General features: G+C 37.4%; 1 protein-coding gene across 1 annotated transcript; it reads right to left on the bottom strand.

Annotated features, from left to right (window-relative positions):
* Nucleotides 1–8,901: 8,901 nt before the first annotated feature.
* On the bottom strand, nt 8,902–14,111 carry nyx (nyctalopin). Its single transcript, XM_022767302.1, has 4 exons — nt 14,090–14,111; nt 12,570–12,856; nt 11,368–11,672; nt 8,902–9,730 (listed from the first exon to the last, which is right to left on the bottom strand). Exons 1-4 carry the CDS (start codon nt 14,109–14,111, stop codon nt 8,902–8,904), a joined length of 1,443 nt encoding a protein of 480 aa, XP_022623023.1.
* Between the last annotated feature and the right edge of the window lie 6,794 nt (nt 14,112–20,905).

Raw genomic sequence — 20,905 nt, 5'->3', positions numbered from 1 at the left:
GTATAATAAGGCATAAAAACATTATAGTATAGTAAGGCATAAAAATGTCATAGTATAGTAAGGCATAAAAACGTAATTGTATAGTAAGGCATAAAAATGCTAAAAAAAAAAGATTCAGTATAGTATGGCATAAAGACGTCATAGTATAATAAGTCATAAAAACGCCAAAGAACGTCTTGCTATAATAAGTCATAAAAATGTCATAGTTTAGTAAGGCATAAAAACGTCATAGTATAGTAAGGCATAAAAACGTTAAAAACAGTAATAGTATAGTAAGGCATTAAAACGTCAAAAAACGTCAAAAAAAAGTCATAGTATAATTAGGCATAAAAATGTCATAGTATAGTAAGTCATAAAAACGCCAAAGAGTGTCTTGCTATAATAAGTCATAAAAATGTCATAGTTTAGTAAGGCATAAAATCCAAAAAAAAAAAGTCATAGTATAATAAGGCATAAAAACATAGTATAGTAAGTCATAAAAACGCCAAAGAACGTCTTGCTATAATAAGTTATAAAAATGTCATAGTTTCGTAAGGCATAAAATCCTAAAAAAAAAAAGTGATAGTATAATACAGCATAAAACATCATAGTATAGTAAGGCATCAAAATGCAAAAAAAAAGTTATAGTATAATAAGGCATAAAAACATTATAGTATAGTAAGGCATAAAAATGTCATAGTATAGTAAGGCATAAAAACGTAACAGAAAAGTCATAGTATAATAAGGCATAAAAAGAAAAAAAAAAAAGTCATAGTATAGTAAGGCATAGAAATGTCATAATATAGTAAGGCAAAAAACTCTTAAAAACATCATACTATAATAAGGCATAAAAAGGCCAGAAAACATCATAGTATACTAAGGCATCAAGACGTCAAAAAAGTCATAGTGTAGTAAGGCATAAAAACGTTAAAAACAGTAATAGTATAGTAAGGCATTAAAACGTCAAAAAACGTCAAAAAAAAGTCATAGTATAATTAGGCATAAAAATGTCATAGTATAGTAAGTCATAAAAACGCCAAAGAGTGTCTTGCTATAATAAATCATAAAAATGTCATAGTTTAGTAAGGCATAAAATCCTAAAAAAAAAAAGTGATAGTATAGTACAGCATAAAACATCATAGTATAGTAAGGCATCAAAATGCAAAAAAAAAGTCATAGTATAATAAGGCATAAAAACATCATAGTATAGTAAGGCATAAAAATGCAAAAAAAAGTCATAGTATAATAAGGCTTAAAAACGTCATAGTATAATAAGTCATAAAAAATCATAGTATAGTATGGCATAAAAAGGTAAAAAAAAAAAGTCATATTATAGAAAGGCATTAAAAGGTCAAAAAACATCATAGTATAGTAAGTCATAAAAACGCCAAAGAACGTCTTGCTATAATAAGTTATAAAAATGTCATAGTATAGTAAGGCATAAAAATGTCATAGTATAGTAAGGCATAAAAATGTCATAGTTTAGTAAGGCATAAAAATGTCATAGTATAGTAAGGCATAAAAATGTCATAGTATAGTAAGTCATAAAAACGCCAAAGAGTGTCTTGCTATAATAAGTCATAAAAATGTCATAGTTTAGTAAGGCATAAAATCCTAAAAAAAAAAAGTCATAGTATAATAAGGCATAAAAACATAGTATAGTAAGTCATAAAAACGCCAAAGAACGTCTTGCTATAATAAGTTATAAAAATGTCATAGTTTAGTAAGGCATAAAAATGTCATAGTTTAGTAAGGCATAAAAATGTCATAGTATAGTAAGGCATAAAAATGTCATAGTATAGTAAGTCATAAAAACGCCAAAGAGTGTCTTGCTATAATAAGTCATAAAAATGTCATAGTATAGTAAGTCATAAAAACGCCAAAGAGTGTCTTGCTATAATAAATCATAAAAATGTCATAGTTTAGTAAGGCATAAAATCCTAAAAAAAAAAAGTGATAGTATAGTACAGCATAAAACATCATAGTATAGTAAGGCATCAAAATGCAAAAAAAAAGTCATAGTATAATAAGGCATAAAAACATCATAGTATAGTAAGGCATAAAAATGCAAAAAAAAGTCATAGTATAATAAGGCTTAAAAACGTCATAGTATAATAAGTCATAAAAAATCATAGTATAGTATGGCATAAAAAGGTAAAAAAAAAAAGTCATATTATAGAAAGGCATTAAAAGGTCAAAAAACATCATAGTATAGTAAGTCATAAAAACGCCAAAGAACGTCTTGCTATAATAAGTTATAAAAATGTCATAGTATAGTAAGGCATAAAAATGCAACAGAAAAGTCATAGTATAATAAGGCATAAAAAGGTAAAAAAAAAAAGTCATAGTATAGTAAGGCATAGAAATGTCATAATATAGTAAGGAAAAAAACTCTTAAAAACATCATACTATAATAAGGCATAAAAAGGCCAGAAAACATCATAGTATACTAAGGCATCAAGACGTCAAAAAAGTCATAGTGTAGTAAGGCATAAAAACGTTAAAAACAGTAATAGTATAGTAAGGCATTAAAACGTCAAAAAACGTCAAAAAAAAGTCATAGTATAATAAGGCATAAAAATGTCATAGTATAGTAAGTCATAAAAACGCCAAAGAGTGTCTTGCTATAATAAATCATAAAAATGTCATAGTTTAGTAAGGCATAAAATCCTAAAAAAAAAAAGTGATAGTATAGTACAGCATAAAACATCATAGTATAGTAAGGCATCAAAATGCAAAAAAAAAGTCATAGTATAATAAGGCATAAAAACATCATAGTATAGTAAGGCATAAAAATGCAAAAAAAAGTCATAGTATAATAAGGCTTAAAAACGTCATAGTATAATAAGTCATAAAAAATCATAGTATAGTATGGCATAAAAAGGTAAAAAAAAAAAGTCATATTATAGAAAGGCATTAAAAGGTCAAAAAACATCATAGTATAGTAAGTCATAAAAACGCCAAAGAACGTCTTGCTATAATAAGTTATAAAAATGTCATAGTATAATAAGGCATAAAAAGGTAAAAAAAAAAAAAGTCATAGTATAGTAAGGCATAGAAATGTCATAATATAGTAAGGCAAAAAAACTCTTAAAAACATCATACTATAATAAGGCATAAAAAGGCCAGAAAACATCATAGTATACTAAGGCATCAAAACATCAAAAAAGTCATAGTGTAGTAAGGCATAAAAACGTTAAAAACAGTAATAGTATAGTAAGGCATTAAAACGTCAAAAAACGTCAAAAAAAAGTCATAGTATAATTAGGCATAAAAATGTCATAGTATGGTAAGTCATAAAAACGCCAAAGAGTGTCTTGCTATAATAAGTCATAAAAATGTCATAGTTTAGTAAGGCATAAAATCCTAAAAAAAAAAAGTCATAGTATAATAAGGCATAAAAACATAGTATAGTAAGTCATAAAAACGCCAAAGAACGTCTTGCTATAATAAGTTATAAAAATGTCATAGTTTAGTAAGGCATAAAAATGTCATAGTTTAGTAAGGCATAAAAATGTCATAGTATAGTAAGGCATAAAAATGTCATAGTATAGTAAGTCATAAAAACGCCAAAGAGTGTCTTGCTATAATAAGTCATAAAAATGTCATAGTATAGTAAGTCATAAAAACGCCAAAGAGTGTCTTACTATAATAAATCATAAAAATGTCATAGTTTAGTAAGGCATAAAATCCTAAAAAAAAAAAGTGATAGTATAGTACAGCATAAAACATCATAGTATAGTAAGGCATCAAAATGCAAAAAAAAAGTCATAGTATAATAAGGCATAAAAACATCATAGTATAGTAAGGCATAAAAATGCAAAAAAAAGTCATAGTATAATAAGGCTTAAAAACGTCATAGTATAATAAGTCATAAAAAATCATAGTATAGTATGGCATAAAAAGGTAAAAAAAAAAAGTCATATTATAGAAAGGCATTAAAAGGTCAAAAAACATCATAGTATAGTAAGTCATAAAAACGCCAAAGAACGTCTTGCTATAATAAGTTATAAAAATGTCATAGTATAGTAAGGCATAAAAATGCAACAGAAAAGGTCATAGATAATAAGGCATAAAAAGGTAAAAAAAAAAAGTCATAGTATAGTAAGGCATAGAAATGTCATAATATAGTAAGGCAAAAAACTCTTAAAAACATCATACTATAATAAGGCATAAAAAGGCCAGAAAACATCATAGTATACTAAGGCATCAAGACGTCAAAAAAGTCATAGTGTAGTAAGGCATAAAAACGTTAAAAACAGTAATAGTATAGTAAGGCATTAAAACGTCAGAGAATAGTTAAGCATAAAAATGTAAAAAAAAATGTCATTATAACAAAGTCTGAAAATGTGATAGTACAGTAAGTCATAAAAAGGTAAAAAAAAAAACATCATTGTATAGTAAAACATAAAAATGTCAAAAAACGTCATAGCATAGTAAAACATTAAAATGTCAAAAAACATCATAGTATAATAAGGCATAAAAACGTCATAGTATATTAAGTTATAAAAATGGCAAAAAGCATCTTGCTATGGTAAGGTCTGAAAACGTAAGAAAAAAGTCATAGTATAGTAAGGCATAAAAATGTCAAAGAACATCATAGCATAATAGTATAGTATAGTCATAGTGTAGTATAGTATTTTAAAAACAAATCATAGCATGATAAGGCATAAAAAATGTAAAAGAATGTTATAGTATAGTAAGGCATAAAAATGTCATAGTATACTAAAGCATAAAAAAATCAAAACATCGTAGTATAATTAGCCATTGAAACGTCATAGTAAAATAAAGCATAAAAACGTCAGGTAACGTCATGGTACAGTTATGCCTAAAAAGAAGTATAGGAACCATATCTAGAATTACCTTCTCGCAGTTGTATGCCTGCACCACTTGTTTCAGGTTACATACTCGTTCATCTAGAAACTTGCGAAATATTAACCATATGTGTGAAATTCTGTTGAAATTTTGTCGCGTGACGTCTTAAGTAATAGCTAATAAGTGTTTTTTGAGGTCACACTGACCTTGACCTTTGACCTATGACCACCAAAGTCCAATCATTTCATCCTTGAGTCCACCTGGACCTTTTGTGTTAAATTTAAAGAGGTTCCTTCAAGGCGATACTGAGATGTCACATTCACAAGGTTAAAACTGTGTTTTATGAGGTCACAACCCCTGTGCCCTTTGACCTTTGACCACCAAAACCCATCAGTTCATCCTTGAGTCCTCATGAATGTTCATGGCTAATTTGAAGAAGTTCTGTCAAGACATTACAGAGATATCGTGTCCACGAGAGTGTGACGGCTGCTCTCTTCTTACAGAATGATTACTTAATGAAAACAGAAAATAATTTACACAATAATCAACACTGAAAGTTCCCATAACACGGACATTTAAATAGACCAGCCTGTGATACATGTTTGAGCTGAATGTGGACTCAGCCAACCTCCCTGTGCATTTTGTGATTTCAATCAGTCCAGAGTGAGTGGTGACACTGAACACTGTGCTTCACTGTTGTGTAATCCCACAGCATTAACATGTGAAAGAGCAGGCACCGCTGACTGAGGACAGCTGTTTTGTTCTGTTTTTATCATAGCACCATCGTCTCGCCTCATAAATGAATATTCACCTCAGAAAGAGGAGCCAGGCCGATGTAGCCATTACTGTTAAGCAAATGAAATGCAAAAGGCAAACTGAATATTCTTGCAGGAAGATACCGTCCTGGTCTTATTTAAAGAGGCTTCAGAGGGTTGTCAGACCCTGAGCTGACCTCTCAGGTACATCCAGCAGAGGAGGAAACCTCCAGCTTCAGATTCGGCAGATAAGGGGAAAGTTAAGGGAAACTTAACAAACAATACTGAGTGAACAATTCTCCATGTTTTGCACCTCATATTTTATTAAAAGGAGTAAACTGTTTAACGTGACTGTTTTTTTTTTTTTTCCAAACTGTCCAAACCATTCACCTGACGGTCGCTGAATCTGATTCACTGTTTCTAATCAAAGGATGAAACCGCACCTGTGCCGTGTTTGACTGACAGTCGCACAATCAGAGCCCAGTTAAAATAAGAGTTTCAGAATAATCAGAGTAATTAACACTTTTTTTCTCCAAAGTCTTTAAGATAATGTTACATTTAGTCTTAATGAACAAATGCTAACTTTTACTAGAAAGAGGAAGTGTAATGTTGTCAATGATTCAGTGAGTTAGACTGTGGGCTACAGCTCTGGCCTAATTGTTTTTAGCCTATATTTCATATACATTTTATTTTGGAAAATTAAATATGCTGAAGTCGTTATCAGTAGTCCCTGTGTGGATGTATTGACAACTGTCACTTTACTGACTGTAATACTGAGGGAAACCTAGAAAGGTGATGATTCTCAGGCAGGTTCTGCAGTTCTCTTTTTAACCACAATAATAAATTCATGTTTGCGAGCCATTGCACTTCAGAGGGGCGCTGTTTCACCAGTTTTGAGGAAACTCAATAAAAACTGGGGTAGATATGACCTTGACAATGATACATGAATATAGCAGTGGGGAAAAAGTACTCAGATCCTTTACTTAAATAAAAGTAGCAGTACCACAGAGTAAAACTTCTGCATCCGTACGAACAAAAGTATCTGCATGAAAATACACTTAAAGTACCAAAAGTAAAAGTTCTCATGGTGCATAATGACCCATTTCACATGAATGTATATTAATGTTGCATCTGGAAAACATGAAGCTAATTTTGAGAAGTTAAATCTGCTTAAATAAATGTAATATATTTTATTTATTTAATGACTTTATACTGAAGGGTGAGAGCTGTGAGAGCAGAGAGGGAAAATTTGGTTTTCACATTCCCAGTCAGATCGTCACTCAGACATGTAATATCATGAATTATAAGGCAGGAGTTTAAAATGTCTAATCTTAACTGTAGAAGGATTTTCAGTGATACTTTTATCAGAGGTCCCATTGTCTCCAGTTCATTTCCTAGAAAGAGACTTCTCTTCTTAGAAAGGTGTCTGGAAAGCACAATATAATTTGGACGCGGTGAAAACGGAGAGACGGTGTCCATTTAATTAATTCCAAGTAATTACTATAATAATCAAGAGTCTTTTAGTCAGCGCACAGCAGGTCAGATGAAAATGTGTCGACACAGCAGGAGAGCGTACAATTCAACTAATATGGATTAAAGAAATAATTCCAATGATAAATTAATATTAACTGTGTTTAAATTGATTTACAGTTACATTATTGTCAACAGTGTTGGAGGAAATATTCAGATTCTTTACTTAAGTAAAAGTATAAATAGGCTGTAAAAACACTTTACTACATGACAAGAAAAGTCCTGCAGAAAAAAACACCAGTATTAAAAGTGAAAGTACTTAATGCACTAATATAAAAGCAGGAGTTTACTGTTGTAGTTGGTTTTTAAACAGTATCATATAGGACTCCAGAGAATTATTAATTTGTTATGGATTAATCTGCTGATTATTTTCTTACTTTATTCAGAAAATAGTGAGAAATCCCCGTCACAATTACCCAAAGTGACACTTTGACAAACCGACAGTTCAAACCTGAAAATGGCTAAAATAGATTTTAAAAAGCAGCAAATCTTCACATTTGAGAAGCTGGAACCATCATTTCACCTTTGTCCTACATAAGTTACAGACATTATTTCTGCACGGGTCCAGAATATTAGAAAGAAACCAGCTGCGTGAGAACGATGATGGTAAATGAACGGGATGAGATGCGGCACCCGGCCTGCACCGCTGTTTTAGTCGCAGTCTAATCCCACATTAAAGGGCCAGCAGGCCGGCGCACAGATTAACTGGTGCTCACCGCTGAAACGGGTCGACTCATGAACCGAAGCTGAAAGGAGTCACTGAGCAGACGAGTCAAAAGTTCATCCGCACATTTTCTTTTTTAATTATTTATTTAGAAAAATAGATTGTGACAGAGCATTATGTCTAATAACACACTGAACTGGGTCACTGGCTGTAACACCAAACTACTTACATTCACCAGGGTAAAACAGAAGCAGCGGCTTTTTTTTTTAACTCGAGCACATCAGTGGAGATATATTCAACTCTGCAGGTCGCAGAATTCACTGCAAATCAAGGAGAGCTCGTTCATTTCCAACATAAGTACCTGAAAGCTTTCCTGACATGCTTTGACACTGTTCCCTCACCCCCATCCACAACCTGACATATGGCAATCACACCCACCCTCCACACCCCCTCTATAGAGAGGGATCATGTCCATAAGGGGGAAAACAGTCCATCCATCCATCAGTCCGTCCATCCATAGGAGGCAAAAGCAATGAGAAAGTCCCTCCAGCACGTTGTAGTACACACAAGCAGCTACGACACTGAGCCGCATGCAATAAGAAGATTAATGCATTTATGGAAAAAGCTGCAGAACCTACATTTAGAGCTGAATGAATGGACACGAGCGGAGAGGACATCTGTTTAAGGAGATAACTATAGGAGCTCTTATCTCCTCTGACTTTACACATACAGTAGATGTGATGATGAAAATACAAATAAAACACCAGTAACAGACTATGTAATCCTATGAATATTACATAATATTAATTCAAATTAAGTATTATGCAACAAAAAGGTGGACGCTCACATATACATCTCCGTCACGTCGTCGCCACGGTTTGAAATCAACACCCGCCTCTGTAGCTGTGATTTCTCTTATGTAAGCAGTTCATCTATAAATATCATAGATTACTGTTCATTAACTGCTGATGTGAACATCAACGCCGCCAGTCGCTCTTCTTGAAGATTTGCATTTCAACCAGGAAAAAAAAAAAAAAAAAAATCCCACAATCCTGTGTTTGGCAGAGCAGACTCACAGCAGTCACCAGATAAACAAACACATCTTTCATCCCATCGGCAATTTGAAAAGCTACTTCCTGTTTCCCACAGTTCCACGGTTCATGTGCGGCAAAGACAGACACGAGTATCTGACGGGCCAATCAGACCAAAGAGGAGCCACACGGCAGTGAAGCAGAGGAGCGACTGGGTCTTCTGGGCCCGTTGCCCTGTGACGCCCGCAGAGAGCTGCCCGTCTTCAGGCTCCAGCAGGGTCCCGTTGCGGAGGCTCTCTGTGCCGTTCCCCATCTCCTCTCGGAGCTCCTGCTGGAGCAGCTTGGAGATGAGGCTGTTGAAGCGGTTCTCCGTGGTGGAGGCGATCTCCGAGGAGGCCGTGGTCAGGTTGAGTTCGCCGGGGTCCACGCACGTGCCGTTCACTTTGGCAAAGACCACCTCGCTGAGATCCAGCCCCGCCACGGAGGAAGGTGAGGCGCAGGGGATGTCCCGCACCAGCTTGTAGTTCTCCATCCAGTCCTTCAGCCACTCCAGTGAGCAGTCGCACTCCCAGGGGTTCCTGAAGAGGTAGAGGCGGCCCAGGAAGTAGATGGGCTGGAAAACGGGGAAGGGAAGCGTGGTGAGGTTGTTGCTGTTCAGGTGGAGCGTGATCAGGCTGGTCAGGTTCTCAAACGTGCCCTCCTCGATGAAAAGCAGCTGGTTCCTGTCCAGGTACAGGATCTCCAGCTCCACCAGGTCACTGAACCAGGTCCTGGACACGTTAGTCAACTGGTTCCCCCCAAGGTTGAGCATCTTGAGGCGGCTGAGGCCCTTGAAGGCGAGCCGGGGCAGATCACACAGCAGGTTGTCATTGAGATAGAAATTCTCCAGCCGCACCAGGTCCTGGAAGGCCTGGTCGTGGATCACGTTGATGCGGTTATCCTGGAGATTCAGGTACCTGAGGCGAGAAGAAGAGATGTTTTACAAAGGTGTGGATCTCACAATAAAGTCTTTTTACAACGACTTTTATTGTGATAATCAATAAGTCGTTTCAGTCACGTTTCAAGCAAAAATACTGAAATATTTTTCCTCCAAATTAAAATGAAATTCTGCTTCTCATCGTCATAACTCACATTAAACTGAATTACTGAATATGATAAGTTTTAGACATTTAAAGACATCACCTTGGGAAATTTTTGACAATTTATGGACTATTAGACTAATTATTAATTATTATTAATAATTAGTAATTAGTTATTATTAAAATACTCTGCAGTTTAGAAAGGGGGAGGGAAAGACTGAGCTGCAGCAAAGATACTGAAACTTTTCCCCACAGACACATTGGCAGGAGGCGGGAAAAGCCAAGACTGAGCGCTGAGAACGAGATGTGCCTCTGCAACCAGTAATTAAACTGTGTCACAGTGGAGGTGGAGACACAATGAAAAGGCCAGTGAGATGAAATATGTGAAAATCCTCCCACTTCACAGTAGAAATATTAAATGTCTGTCTTCTTCAGCAGTATCATTGTAGTTATTTATCTTCATCCACCAGCGGAGGAACTGAGCAGTGGCTCTGGTGAGGAAGTGAGGAGGACATCTTTGATTTTACATGGTTTGCACTGACTATAATGGAAAAGCCCTTTCTCAGTCACTCCTGTAATTTGACGTCTACCTGATGTGGTGTTTTCATCACTAAGAATATTCAGTAACTTCTGGTGAGTCCAAGTTCTTCCTGTAAAACATTTTATGTACGAAAACCCCAAAGTCATCAATCAATTCAATTTTAAAATAAATAATCAAATAAATAATCCAAAGAATAAATTGTGTAAAATATAGAAACGAGTGCAGTATTTGTGAAATGAATGTGAGTTGAAATTATTGAAACTCTTCGTACTTGTATTTCCCGTCAGGTTTCATGACATATTTTATTTTATAACACTTTTTCCACTGTGGATGAATTAACGAGGCTGCACAGGAAACGCTCACAATCTGCTGAGCTAGTTAGCCGGCTAGCTAGATAGCATGTGCAGCTTTGTGAAGCTAGATGAAAGGAAACATTAAGTTCTTTGCCTCTGAGCTCCTTTTTATTTATTACTTATTATTATTATTCATTTATTCCTCTGACTAGTTAACAGGTGCTAACCAGGTTCATTTGGTGGCAGTTGTTTGTTAAAAACAACTTAACGTGGGTGACAGTTCGCTAACGTCGCCACTGTCATCATGAAATGTGACACTGTGAAATAAAAATGTCATGATGAAATAAAAACAGACATTTTAAACTGTATTTTGGAAATTTCCATCATGGAATAAATATAATACACAAAGTTCGTAATTTTGTAAATTATTTCATAATGTATTGTTTCATTTATTTATTTTAAATATAGTACTTCATGTCATTATTTATTTCATAATTGTGTATTTTTATTTTTTTAAGCTTGACCACTTTAGGCCTCCGTATTTATGAGCCTCTGAGTGACTGAAATGTCCAAATATATAGAGACAGCTGGACCATGTTCCTGGATCAGGGCTCGCTAAGTACTACAAGTGTAATTGTAGTACATTGAGGTTTTACCTTCACCTCCAGCCGGTGACTTACTTGAGACTTCCCAGGCCCAGCAGGGAATTGTAGGCCACGGCCTCGATCTTGTTCCTCTCCAGGTAGATGTGCGTCAGGTTCTCCATGCCTCTGAAGGCTCCGGGGATCCTGCGGAAGTTGTTCTGGAAGCAGAGCAGCTCCTTCAGCGCCGTTTGCTCTATGAAGATGCGGTCGGGGATGTTGAAGAGGTTACAGTCGGACAGGTCCAGACGCACCAGCTTCTTCAGGCCCGTGAACGTCCGCGTGTGAAGGTAGCTGATGTACTCGTTGTGCGCCATCTTCAGCTCCACCAGGTTGGCGAGGCCCTGCAGGGCACAGGTGGGATTTCATCACACTTCCTGCTTTTACTCCACATGTTCACATTTCAGAGGCAAATATTTTACTTTTTTCATCCACTACATTCATCCGACAGTTACAGCTACTAGTTATTTCACAAAAGAAGATTTTAAATCAGCATTTATTAATAAAGGATCTGAAGACCCCAAACTGTCTTCAGCCTCAGCTGCCTCAAGAGAACAGACTTTATGGCACTTTTATTACTCACTAATGAAACATCTTTACTTCCAATTTGTTTGTTTGCAGAATAAGGTTAAAATTAACTTAAAGACGCAGTTCACTCCAAAAATATAATCCCACCTAAACCCGGCGGTATCTGATCATGCAGATGATGTTTTTATTTTACTTAGATTAATTTTTGTTGAATTTTGAATCTTTAGTAGAAAATAATTCACAATCTGTTTAATGTCCCGATTAATCTGGACACTGTTTCTGTGCAAAGCTGTTTTGGTTTTTCAAATGTAATTTTGTGATGGTCTGAGCAGCACTAGCTTAACTTAAGAAAATGTTTGTTTGAATTTGTCTTGGATGAACCAGCCCTTTAACACTGGAAGACCCTCATGAGATACCGAGTGAGATGTATTAGCATGTATTTTGATGCAGCTACTAAATGTTTTTTGTCATTAAAATATATATATAAACACATATATAGAATATTACAGCCTTGACAGAGGTTTGTGTTTTCTTCTTAAATTGCTTTATTTCCAATAAAGACTAAGAGATATTGACCATGTTTATGTTTTACTGTAACCAATCCTGAACCTCTTTTCTAACGATGTAGTTTATCATCCACGTGTCCCAAATTTAGTTTTGTCTGTTTTAAGGAGAAACTTAAAATACAAAACAAAAGTTCAAACTCAGCAGACCTTGAAAGCTCCAGGAGTGATGAAGGAGATGTTGTTGTGGTCCAGAGACAGAGACTTGAGGGAGGGCAGGGTCCCGAAGGCCCGCTCTGACAGGAACTTGAGCCTGTTCTTGTCCAGGTTGATGGCGGACGCCTCGCAGGGAAACTCTTTGGGCAGCTCAGCCAGGCCGGAGCGGTCGCACAGCACGCTGCAGCTCTTCTCCTGAGTGCAGGAGCAGGACGCCGGACACGCCCGGACGCACGCCCACCGTGCCAGCACCGCCTGAGGCAGCAGGCACAGCACAGAGACTGGAAGCAGGATAAAGGGGGGGTGACATAAAAGACAGATCCAGATAAAGACGTGAAAATGTCTTTACTTACTCAAATATAGTGCTATATATATAGATTCATCATTTTGTCTAGAACACGTCAAAAAGGAAGGTGAAAAAAAGGGCCCAGAGTGACGTCATCAACAAGTTTCTTATCATTTAAAACAAAGAAAAGCAGCGAATCAGAGAATCTTTGGTATTTACACTTTAAAAATGACTGAAACGATGAATTGATTATCAAAATAATTGCTGATTGAGCTTCTTTCAATCAACTAATCGATTTATCAGCTAATTGTTGCAGCCCTACTTCAATATTGTGAACACACTTTGTATGTAAATCTCTGCAACAGATAAATATCTGATTACACTTCGGTTTCTGTGGGACTTTGTGTTTAAAGCTGCAGATTTGCTGTATTTGTTTTACTTGCTTTGTTTGGGAGTGAATGGAGTTTTGTTTTTGCTGATTACTGCAATATATTCTGTAAATGTATTCTGTTTGTTAATCAGGATAGAAATCATTTCCAAAATCTCCTCAGGACTCAGAATATGTTGTACTTCACTCTGTGACTTAAATCAGTGGTTACACCCCCCCCCCCCCGCCCCCCCCCCCCCCCACTCCCCCCCCGCCGCCCCGGCCGCCCCCCCCCCCCCCCCCCCCCCCCCCCCCCCCCCCCAAAGCTGCAAACATTTAATGTCCTGAATATAAACTGATTGTATTTCTACCGATAACAATACTGGAGAGATGAAATGAGATTTCCCAAAATGTCAAACTATTCCTTAAAAGTGTTTACACAGAGAAGACAGGAGTCTCTCCTGCTGCACTAACAGGGAAATCAACATCCTCATGGTTTGAATTTGACCCGTTTCCTTGACGACCATTATCATTTGTCAACACTTATCAACACTTTGGTTTATGATACCTGCAACTCTAATGACATTCCTATCAGCCATAAGTAGCATATGTTAGCATGCCAGTGCGATGTTAGCATTTAGCTTAAAGCTCCACAGAACTACACTCTAAATGTGATAAAGCTCCTGTAGGAGGCTCAGGCTTTTAGGGCTGAAACAATTAGTCGACTCATCGATTAGTCGATCGACAGAAAATGAATTAGCAACTATTTTGATAATTGATTAATTGTTCAAATACATGTTTTCAAGCAAAAATGCCAAACAGCTGATTCCAGTTTCTCCAGTTTGAGGATTTGCTGTTTACCTGTTTTTATACGATACGGCATTTTCACTATTTTCTGTCACTTTAGAGACCAAACCACTAATCGATTACCTGAGAAAATCATCACCCAATTAACTGACTAACTAACAAAAATCTACAAAACATCATCAATGTTAGTCAATAAATAAAAACAAAACACACAGATGCTGCGTTCGCCCCTTCCTGAGATTAAATGCTTGCATTGATTTTTGCAGCAGCATGAGGACGCCGGTGCAGCGATGATTTGATGTTTGAGTCACGTTGACTGGCAGGTTGAGGGCTGACCTGCTCTTTGCCAGCTGCTGGTGAAATGATGATGTGATTAAGAAAGAACAGCTTACATCAGAGATTAGCCTCACAACAATAGGTATTGTCTGTGCCTGGGATTTCACCCTGCAGCCAGTCCACGTCAGCCCGACTTCGGCCCTGCCTTTTAGTCTGATCAATCAATCACCCGGCCTCCGTAGATGAAAAGTCTTTTGACTGAGGAAAACCCAATTTTCTGGGTGGTTTGTGGAAAATAAAAAGCTTTAAGTTAAGGAGCAACTTAGTCGATGCTGTGAAATCATTTTTACAGCTGAAGAGGGAAAAACACAGTAGAAGAGTGAAGGGATTGAAACTGACCAGTGAAAGTGATGACAGTCATTACTGTAGTCTCTCATCTGGGACATGCCAGGATTAACGGAGGTCTGAAATGGCACAAAAAGAGCACAGTAGCACTTATGATGAACTATTATGAATTATATAAACACTGTACGTGACAAAGACAGTTGTAGTTTTTGCCTCTTAAATTTAAAAGAAGCACAGAGTTACGTCTTATATAATCTTTGAGGATGCTAATTTACAGTATGTCACAGACAGGTACAGGCCCCTCCCTTCCTATAAATGACCCCTAGACTGAAGGACTCTTGTCTCTTAGGTCGATTTGTGTCCCTGTGGTCATTCTTTGTGTCTATTTTGCTTTTCTCTGTGGTCATTTTGCGTCTTCGTAGTTGGTTTACATTTTTGCAGTCGTTAGTCGTTCCTTTGTGGTAATTCTGCATCTCTTTTCGTTTTGAGTCTCTCTGTACTTGTTTTGCATTATAGACATTTAGCATCTCCTTGCAGTCATTGTGTCTCTTATTGGTCATTTTTTGTCTCTCTGTGGTCGTGTTGTGTCTTCTAACTGAGCTCTCTGACTTTTCAAACAGGAAATATTAACAGTCCCTTCATACAGATGCTCTGGCCCAGGGGCCCCTGACCTGTCGGGCCCGACAGGTCATCCACAATCACCACTGTTAACCTGAGCAAACCAACATGCAGAAATAGCAGTGACTTACCTGTAGATCTTTCCAGACAGTTGCATCCATGTGTGTTAAAAGTCACAATCCAGATGTTCTCGCATGTGTCCATCCTCCCCATCCCACATCAGTCTGCACGCTGCACCTTCAGCCGCATAACTGAGCTCACTGGACGTTTCTGCCTGACACAGTTCTCCTGGTGGAGTGTATGTGGTTGTGTTTTTACACTTCATCCCCCCACCTCACACACACACACACACACACACACACACACACCAAAAAGCCATCTCTTAATGGCAGTCAAATCCCCTGGATGGAGTGATGGGTGGATGGAGATGGAGATAGGCAGCTGGCAGGATTACAGAAGTAAAGCAAAGCTTTCAGATCAAACGGCCAAGGCAGAACGGTAACTTAGGAACACACAGATTACACCCCACACACACACACACAGACACACACACAGACACAGACACACACACACACACACACACACACACACACACACACACACACACACACACGAGCATGAAGTTGGAAGTAAAACTTATCAGAAATGCAGATGTTGAAATGGATTAGAGGATCAGCGGGCCATCAGCGGTGCGATCTGATGAGAGAGGCGATCAATACAATTTGTCAAATAAGATTACTTTACTGTACGAGCTGTACGGACCTCCGTGTTTCTCCAGAGAGTTGAATGTGTTACTGTAGTTCAACCATGACACCCAGACTGACAGAGACGCAAAACATTGTGTCGCCTGTCATCTTTGTGGTTGTTTTGTTTCTCTTTGTTGTCATCTCGTCTCTTTTTTAGTTTTTTGTCTCTCTAGTAATTTTGAGTCTCTGTGTGGTCGTTTGTGTCTCTTTGTCATTGCTTTGTGTCTAGCTGAGGGGCCCCCTGACCTCTTGGGCCCCTGTGCCTGTGTCCGTTATGTCTGTTCAGTAAGCCCCCACCACCACATCCCCACCACCACATTGGTTCACCGGACTTGAAACGTCCCTCAAACCTTATTTGTCAAAATGACACAGAAATTATACAACAGGCTTTTAATGGGTGTCACTGGCTCGGCGGTTATGAAACCTACTCAGCAAATTCGAGACCATGTGACCTTTTCAAGAGTAACACGAAAAACTCTCCCAAAAATTGGGGTAAAAACTGTTTTGTCTTTCCGCTGCTCAAAAGCTGCCACAGATGGTCAGAGTGGAGCGCATCAGCAGAGGCATAAAATACAGGTCAGGTTTCTTTTTTCCAGCAGAACGAGTCTCTTAATAAAAAAATATGTCACACACACTTACCATGCTCTCTGCACATCTGGTTACCATGGGGAGGAGGCGAGTGACAGCCCTCTGGATTTGGGTCGTCTGGTTTTCAGCTCACCTGGTCTGACTGCCTGCAACATGTTACACCCGTATATCATTGTTGAACACCAAGAAAGTGAATCTGCTGCTATAACGGCCTCATCCACTCTTACGGTTTCCTGGCTGCAGGACTTAGCTCCCACTCAGACCCAGGAGCAGTCGGCACTTTCACAGCAGACATTTTGAAACTCACTGAAAACATTAACCATGGCTCTGTTCTATTCAAGGGTCCCAGTGAGCCATGAGCCTGAACCTGAAGCAGCTAAATTCAAAATGAATTCAGCGATTATTCGTTTTATTGGAAATAATAAAATAATATTTATTATATCAATAATAATAATAATAAGTGCTTTTCCTACTGTGACGTGTGAAAACGTTCTTTCACAGCAAACTGGGAAAAACTAGAGATGCAACAGTTAGTCAATTAATCAACTAATTGATTAGTCAATGGAAAGAAACGATTTGGATAATCAATTAATTGTTTTAGCTGTTTTTAAAGCAAAGAAAGCAGAATATTTGATGGTTTCTACACGACTAATCAAGAATAAAAATACCTGTTAGTTGCAATCCTAAAAAAATCACTTCCAGAGGACTGCTGGTCGGGACATCTTAGTGTCTCATAGTGTGTTTAGTGAACAGCTCGCGTTTTCTTTAACAGTTGAGATTTGATCATCAATGTTTTTGAAATATTCTGATTTATGGGACGCTCTTAAACACACCGTCTGTAACTTCTGCCTCTAGGGGTCGCTCAATCAAAACAACAACAAAATATGGCGTTGTGTGACGCTGTGAAATACTGTAGGGTCATAGGAGTTGTTGTCTTCACCACCATTATCACCACCAAGCTTAAAATTATGACATGTCCTCAAAATTACTATATTCTACGTGTCTCTTTTATTTTTTTAAAATGCCCAAAACAAACAGTTTGTTTAAACGAAAAAAAATAGTAATTGTCTCGTGAACGTTGAGATTGCTGCTAGTCTTTATTGTTTGTCTCAAAACTTACAAACCAGACTTTCAGGAGGTTTTTACCGGCAGCTGAATTATACACAGAGGTGTCTTCCTCTCCAAGTTAAACAGACCCAGTATTTATAACCAATATAAAACACTGTATAAAGCAGCCAGATGCTGAAAAAACAGAAAAAAATCATCTAATTTTCAACTTCCCGACGGTCCGTGAACTAACCATTTGTGAAATACACTTCCATCAGAAAATATAACCAAATTTAAGATTGGATTTGTGATATTTCCTCAATCTTTTTATTCTACGTGTCTCATTTTTAAACATCGAAAAAACAAACAGTTTTGCTCGAACGGAATGATTTCAAGTCAGTTTTTTAACGGAGACTCAGGGGAACGAGACGTCGGGGAAACGTTGGGAGCTTATTGCTGCTAACCTTCGACTGTTTATCTGATAACTTACGAACCAGACGTTCAGGAGGTTTTTACCGGCAGCCGAACAGAGGTGTCTTCCTCTCCATAACAAACAGAGCAGGGGATGTAAATCGGTAGAAACACCGAATAAAGCAGTTTCACATTAAAAAGTCAGCGATTCACTGACGCTATTCTGCGGACACAAGACGTCTAGGAGCGGCTACTTACCTTTTGTCTTTAATAACTTGTGATCCAGACGTTCCGCGGGTTTTTACCGGAAGCCGAATTATCCACAGAGGTGTCCTCCTCTCCATAACACACAGACCAAGGGGTGAACATTGGTAGAAACACTGGATAGAGCGGTTTCACTTTAAAAAAATAATTGATTTATGATGCAGTTCGGAAGACACGGAACAGGACGTCTCCAACGGCTGGGAGCTGAGCTGTCTAACGTTTCCTCAGCTTGTTTCTCTGATAACTTCAGATCCAGAAGTCCGACGACTAAAATCCTTCATCTGGTTCAAATATTGAGCTGAAAACCACCAAGGTGTAAAAAGCGAATCTTACAAATGTGACTTAAAACTGGATTAAAAGTCAATTTTGAGCTTCTGGCGGGCAACGGCAACGCCGAGGCCTGCGCTTAGAGGATATGACGTCATTGACAGGCGACCAATGAAAGTTACCATCATTAAAATCAGATTTCACTGGTTTGAGAATTGATGGAATGATTTGGGAAAATGTAAGAACACAGCTGAACACAGAACACAGTCCTAGTTGTTTTTAGTGATTTTAATGTGGAAAAATTACATATAACTTTACCTTTCCTGTTAACATAGAAATGTAATATATTAATAAAAGAATATATTTCGTTTTTCATGTGTATCCATTAAGTTTTGTATTTTTAATGCAGCATTGAAGTGATACTGAGACACAGTGAGCACTGTCAGTAATGGGAATTTTGTCTTCACGTGTATTACTAAAATCACAGATGTGTCCTCTACACCCAGCTCAAACTAATACAGTATAATACAGCAGTCTTTCAATAATTCCAACTACATGAAGGTCGTTGACGTTTTGTTTTAGTCGTTGATTTATGGTGAATTTAGAGGCTGCAATTTGTAGAAAATATCATGCCCCCATAGAATTGAATCTTTGGAGATAGTGTTAGTTAAAAAAGAAAAAAAAAAAAATGTGCAAATTGCTTCCAGCACCCGTGGAGAATTTATCAATGTGTTGCTGTTAGTGCTGGAACAGGAAGTGACTTCCAACATCATGTTTCCACAAAATTGGAAAAAATTGCACCATCTTACCATGGTTGTTTCCATTTTCTTTAGTTTAGCAAACATTAAGATACAACTCATGAGCTGTTAAAGCAAAAACACTGAATGGAAAAAGGGTAAAGTTTAAAATGTTGAAACCATCAAGTCACTTTAGGAAAATAAGACAATGGACACCGTTCAATTTACAAATGAAATCTTTATATTTTTTTTGTCAAAAAGAAATGAATCCCGTCCAATCTATACCAAATTGATTTACACCGCCCGGCTGCCCTGTACCCACACAAGGCAGCATGCGGCTTGCTACAGGTCTTCTCTGCACGACTACAGTAAACAAGTCTTCAGGAAACATGCTTGATTTTTCAAGATACTTTTGCATTCAAACATTTTATTTTGGTAAAATCATACAATTGCACAGCTGAGTATTTCCCATGCAGTGCAGGAGCCTATAAGCTATTACAGAAAGCAAAGTCTACATCTAAAGAGCTCTAGGGTTCTCAAGAGAACGTGGAACAAGTCTCGGGCGCTGCCTACAACGACGCGCACAGCACGGACTTCCTGTTCATCATTAAAAACAGCTCCAACAGCTGCTCTGGAAGCGAATGCTGCAGACCTGCTCCACATTCGAGGAGAACTCCAGAGGCGTCATATATGCAAATACAACAATGAGAATAAACCACATGTTTGTTTCTTTAAGGATTGCCATGTGCCAGACATTCACTGGAGAAAAATAATTATCAGGTCAAATTAGAGTAAAGAATCAATAATGCACACAATTGGAGAATCTGAACACTTCTGCACCGATATGCTTAGGAAATTTATTTGCTCTTTTGACAGCTATATTCCAAACCTTGGCATGTTTTTTCAATTCCATTTCAAATTTTGATGACCAATTGGTATAATCTGATAGAGATGACTGGCCCTGAGAAGGCCCCGAAACAGCTGTGGATATTATTTACTGAGTCCAATGTATCTTAAACATTAAAAAGCTCACGCTACCCCGAAATATATAAATTTCACGCATACAGGTGACATTCAACATTCAAGTGCCAGTGTTTTTTGTACTGTCTTTTGGTCAAGTTTCTGAAACTTTCAAAGAATCACTTTGAGGCTTACAAAAATAAATATTTGTCAAAAATGCTTAATAAATTACACAAAACTAGCAGCAAAAGTAGAATCTAGAAATCTGTGCAAATGGCTAAATTCCCCCAACTGCTAAATCCCCTGGTCCCAAATAAATCCTGGTTTAAACGTTGAGAACCCTTCCCCTTTGTAAACAAGCTGCGTTTTTCACAATCTCCTCACACACAATATTTGGAAGCTTAAGGACACATAGTCAAGACATCTATATAAAACTCTAGATGTGCAATAAAAGAACTTTTGTAAAACTTGATGGGCACGACGTACAAGGGCCTACACACCTAAATCAAGTAGCACCATTCAATCTCAAGTTCTCAACACTGTCAGTGCATCCGCTTTTAGTTCAATTTCTTAAAAAAAGGTTTCAAGGCACAACACACCCGATGAGAAAA

Source organism: Seriola dumerili, unplaced genomic scaffold, assembly GCF_002260705.1.
Source record: "Seriola dumerili isolate Sdu_G_001 unplaced genomic scaffold, Sdu_1.0 BDQW01001125.1, whole genome shotgun sequence".
Taxonomy (NCBI): domain Eukaryota; kingdom Metazoa; phylum Chordata; class Actinopteri; order Carangiformes; family Carangidae; genus Seriola; species Seriola dumerili.
The sequence above is the reverse complement of the archived record's forward strand: the minus strand, read 5'-3'. Positions and strand labels throughout refer to the sequence as shown.